Source organism: Lipotes vexillifer, unplaced genomic scaffold (assembly GCF_000442215.2).
Source record: "Lipotes vexillifer unplaced genomic scaffold, Lipotes_vexillifer_v1.1 scaffold251, whole genome shotgun sequence".
NCBI lineage: Eukaryota > Metazoa > Chordata > Mammalia > Artiodactyla > Lipotidae > Lipotes > Lipotes vexillifer.
In genome coordinates, this window is record NW_006770868.1 from 376,654 (window position 1) to 382,321 (window position 5,668).

Here is a 5,668-nt window from a genome sequence, read left to right on the forward strand (position 1 = left end):
CCCTGCTAGGGGGAGATTTTGAGGGGGACCAATTTGGTGATATCTACCAAAATATTAAAATGTAACGAGTTCCCTTTGACCCAGCAATTATTCTTATAGGAATTTCTCCTGTGGAATTAATTCAAGTATACAAATGAGTATGTTCAAGGATGTTCAGAGCAGTGTTGTCCACAAGAACAGTTAGCAGGATACAACCAAATGTCCATGAGAACAGGGCTGGTCAAATGATGATACAGCCACGCAGTCCTGACCACACATCACTTAAAAAAAAAAAAAAAAAAAAAAAAATGTGGTTGCCCCATGTGTGTTGAGATACAAGTGGTTGAAGGTAAATTATTAAGTAAAATTAAGTTGCAGAGTACTCTGTACAGTTTAATCCCCATTGGTGTTTTTTTTTTAAAGTTATATACATGAGTATTGTCTTAAAGGATATGAAATAACTTTAATGGTGGCCGTCTCTGGTAAGTGGGAAGCAGGCGTGGGAAAGAGGAGAGCTTTTATTACTTTAATAAAATCTATTCTGTTAGGCTTTTTACAACAAGCAAGTGTTACAAATAAAAATAACCTTTAAATTTATCTTAGAGGTTCTCATCCACTTTGCCAGTGTTTTCACTTTGATGCCCAGTTCTAAATATAAATGATACATTAAATGTGTAAAGTCCTTTGGAATTTAAACATTCTATGAACATCTCATCTCTTGTGTTTTGCTTCTACACTCTTCCTCCTCACCTATAGCCTCCTACTCACCTTTGGACACTTTCTAACCTCATTTTCTGGAAAATACTGAAAAGAGTTCTTTAAATGCAGTTTGTGAATTGCACAGAACGTCTTTCAAAATGTGAGCATGGAAGAATTGATCACCTTCATGGGTTTCTTTGTTATTTTCTGGCATTCTAACTTCAGGATAAAATAGGAATTTACCCAATTAGAGCAGTAGTCATTTCAGCAGCTGACCTTGTTTCTGCCAAAAAAATTCAGTCACAGAGTAGATCTATTCCCTGATTTCATCTGTAACTCACCTTGCACTCCTGTGCTTTCCTTTAACAAAATATTCTCAGAGAACGTGACCACACCTCTGATGAACAGGGAATATTGTGCTGGGGGCAATACAATGCACTATTGATATTTCACTCCAAAAGAATATATTGATCTTAATGTTTTAATTTAAAACTATTGCAATACAGTCAGTCATTTTTATCATACTAAATTCATGCTTAGGGCTTCCCTGGTGCCGCAGTGGTTGAGAGTCCGCCTGCCGATGCAGGGGACGCCAGTTCGTGCCCCGGTCCGGGATGATCCCACATGCCGCGGAGCGGCTGGGCCCGTGAGCCATGGCCGCTGAGCCTGCGCGTCTGGAGCCTCTGCTCCACAGCGGGAGAGGCCACAATGGTGAGAGGCCCGCGTACCAAAAAAAAAAAAAAAAAAATTCATCCCTAAAGGGAGGGAGCACTACCCCACAGTAAGTGATGTCAACTACCCATAGACCTCTTCGCTAGAATCCATCTTGGCTAAGAGATACACACTTACACAGGGAGGACCCTGAGATAAACGAAATATGGAAAAAAAAAAAAAAAAAATTCATGCCTATAGAAAATTTGGAAAATCCAAAATAATACAGAAAACTACCTATAATCTAGTCCCAAATCCATAGGCAACAGTTGCTAACATTGTACTCTATTTTCTTAAGTCTTTTGTTCTGCTTAGTATGTTTTTACATCATTGTGTAATACATGCTAATGTCTGCACAATTCGAAATTTTTATTTTCCCCTCTTTGTAACCTAATATGGCATTTCTCCATGTTGTCAAAACTACGTATAAATGTTACTTACTATTACTACCCATTTGGGTTTCTTTTCATTTTTTTATTCTTAAAAACAATGCTACTTTTATCACAATGCATAAAGCTCTTTCCATATATAGCATTATTCAGCTAGATTCCCAGAAATTGAATTACTAGGTCAAAAGTCATGAACAGTTTAAAGGCTCTTGCTGTATGTTACCAAATTGCTGTCCACAAAGGTTGTACCAGTTTACCCTCAGCAGCAATGCTGAAAGGCCAAGTTGACTTTCTCCTTCTCCAAAACTGTTATTTTAAGTACAATGCTAATTTAGATAAGCTGATTATCATTATCGCATTAGTGGAGGACTTTTAAAAAATCCTTCCATGATCGTATTTTTGCATTAGTTAAGTGATGTGTATTAAATTTTAAAATGGCAAAAAATATCCCAAGTGTCCTGATGACCAGATATCAATTTGCAAGTATAAAATCCACCGACCCCTTAATCCAACATCAGAGTAGGCACTGTATAGATATAAAATCACTTGAAATTTCACCACTAATAATAATATATATAATATATATAATAATATAATAATAAGGTCATTATTTAGCACATAATTAGTGCAGTAACCAGCAAAAAGGAGAATTATTAAAAATCTGGACTGGGATGTTAGGAATTTATACCATATGCCTTGATTAGTGTAATCAATATGAAATACCAGTTGTATATAAATCGTAGGGCTCAGCAAATGCTGTAACTTCTAATTGGACGATGACGTTCACGATGACCAAAGCTCCCAGCATAATTAGTTTTTGGTGATGAGTCTGCTTGAAAACTGCCGGGCAGGGAACCATTTCCAATGAATTATCTTTCACTGCTAGTAGCCTCACAGACTGTTTCTGTTCCTATATTTAAATGTAACTCTTGAAAGCTGAACACAGCCGTGATCAAGGAAGGGGATGGGGCAGGCACCACAAAAAAATAAATGCAGAGCTTTGCCGGGTTTTCAGTAACTGAGGGCAACCTAAAAATTGGAAATGCTACAGTTGAAAAGCCCATGTCAGAAAATGAATGGGAGCCTTGGGATGGGGTGGGGAGATGGAGGGAAGCAATTCCTTAAAATTGGACATTTAAAAGGAAGGAAAAAGAAATGCTTATCTAGTGTCTCTTAAGGGCTACTCCTTGTGCCCTCATTGCTGTATCATTTAGTTATTTGGGAAAAGATTCAGGATTGCTGCAAAGTAGCTTAGTTTAAGAATAGCCAAAAATGGGTGATATGAATAATCCTTCAGTGATTAAGGGCTTAAGAGGGCATGAAGATTATATACCATTTGTTGATTTCATTTTTTTTAACATCTTTATTGGAGTATAATTGCTTTACAATGGTGTGTTAGTTTCTGCTGTATAACAAAGTGAATCAGCTATACATATACATATGTCCCCATATCTCCTCCCTCTTGCATCTGCCTCCCACCCCTCTAGGTGGTCACAAAGCACAGAGCTGATCTCCCTGTGCTATGTGGCTGCTTCCCACTCGCTATGTTGATTTCATTTTTAAAGCAGAAAATCCTGGTACCTCACATTCCTGTTTTTATATCTGTAGAATGGGATTCTGTAAAATCTAACTGAAAAACTGGCACTAAAAGAACAAAATCTTTAATAATATGATCTTACCCCCAAATGCCTGTAATGATGCCATAGCTAACGTGAAGATTATATCACAGATTATATACCATAATACTGTCAGGAGAAAACAGAAAAGTTGACACCTTCAGTTCAGAAATATTTACTGAACACATACTATGTTCCTGGCATTGTGTGAGCCATGGGGAGACATGAGAGAAGGACATCAGTATATGATTTTATTCCTTTCAAGTAATTGTATTTCAGCTATTGCTATTATAAAAGTAACACATGATCATCTGAAATAGATTTAAATCTTACATGTAATTTAAAAAGAAAGACGGAGGACAATCCAATAAATGTGGCTGGGGAAATTTACTATCAAGCTAGAAAAAATAAAGTTAGATTCCCTGCTGTAGTTACAAAAATAAATCCCCCTTGATTAACAAAACCTGAACAAAACTGACAGTTGTGGAAGAAAATACAGAGGAATACATTTTTAGTTTATTCAAAAGACACAAATACCGTCAAAGAAAAGAGATTCGACAGCTCCAAATTTAAAACACCGATAATAGTAATAGCAATAAGGCACCAAATAGCAAATTTAAAGGCAAGCAGGATACTTGCCACCTATTTTAGACAAATTATTAACATCCAGCATGCACAAAGATCTCTTTCAAATCACTAAGAAAAAGACAATCCAACAGAGGAGAATATGGCAAGGGCTAAGAACAGAAAGATGGTGGGAGAGGACAAACGTGGTCAGACCGTTTGCAAGGGGCTGACTCAAGAAAATGGACTTGAAAAGGACAGGTGAGCTAGTCTCCAACTGTAAGATCGGCAGACCTTAACAGTTGGTGATACCAAGTGTTGGCAAGAGTGGCTAAAATATAAAATACGGGACTTGAGGGTCCAGTCCTTGTAATACACGACTTGTATGTTGCTGCCTTAAGCAAGCACACTGACTTGGACAAAACTGTAAGCCCTCCATGCCTGGTCCTGCCCTCTGCTAATTGTGGAAAGAGTAGAGTACAAAGCAGAGGCCCCGCAGCTGTGGTTAGAAGCCTAGACCCACATCTCAGGCCAGCTCTGCCACTTACGGGCTGAGAGGCTGGGGGCAGTGACCCCCAAATACCTTCAATTCATCCTCACACTGTAAGATCTTGAGCAGGTTCATTTATTTCCCAGAAACTCAACATCCTCATCTAAATGATGGGCACAGGGTTAGTGGGAGGATGAAGTGAGATAAGGCATTTGTCCCCTGGCCCAGATCCTGACACATGGTAGGTACTCACTTAATGACGGTTATAATTGGAACTTTGTATTCGATCCCCCATAAATTGTATAATACCTGTGACAGTAGACTCTGGGACAGGCACAAAATAAATACTAGCTAATTCTAGTGTTTTGCCTCAAATATTCACAAGAGATTCTCATTTTAGATAATAATGAAATCAAGATATACATTTACATATCTTGTATGCAATTCAAGATGTATACATTGGTATACATTCATAAACGTGGCCTCCCCTGCTGGAATTTCCCCTGCTCCCTTTTGGAAATTCAGGAGTGAAGTGATGGCCAATAATACAACTCCTACTGGACATATAAAATAGATTTTACTGTGTACAAATAAATGGGTGTATAGACAGATTGCTCAGGGATGATTATATAGTTCATCTTATGTATTAGGGCATTTTTACTTGTATCTATATCTTACTTGATAACAATGCAAAGCAGAATGTAACTTTTTTTCCCCTTTTCTTCCTCCCAACACACCTGTTGATCAGCATTCCTGTTCATCATTTCTCCAAACCAGATCTTGTTTTTCCCTGGAGCTTTAAACGTCTTTATTTTGAAATAATTTTAGATTTAGACAAGAGTTGCAGAAATAGTAGTTCCCAGAAATACCCTTCACTGAACGTTAACATCTTACATGAGCACAGTACAACTATGGAAATGAGGAGAATAACCTTGCTACGATACTGCCGCCTGATCTCTGACCTTATTCAAAATCTGTCAGTTGTCCCACTCAGGTTCCTTTTCTGGTCCAGGATCCCGTTCCGCATCCCACGTTCATTTTGTTGTCCTCTTAACAGATCCTCAGTCTTCCTTTGTCTTTCATGACCTTGACACATTTAAAGAGTACTGACCGGGGTTGTGTAGAATGTTCCTTAATTGGAAATTCTTTGATGTTTCCCACGAGTTGGTTGCAGTTATGCAACTTTTTTTTTTTTCAGGAAGGCCCCCCGGGGCTTTTTT

At 38.1% G+C, this 5,668-nt stretch overlaps 1 protein-coding gene across 1 annotated transcript in view; it reads left to right on the forward strand.

Moving 5' to 3' along the window:
* The first annotated feature begins 4,121 nt into the window (after positions 1–4,121).
* LOC103068932 (60S ribosomal protein L7-like) overlaps positions 4,122–5,668 on the forward strand; it is a 15,878-nt gene continuing 14,331 nt past the window's right edge. The window contains exon 1 of the mRNA XM_007446400.1: positions 4,122–4,219. Within this exon, the coding sequence (XP_007446462.1) occupies positions 4,122–4,219 (98 nt within the window). The remainder of the gene's footprint in view (positions 4,220–5,668) is intronic.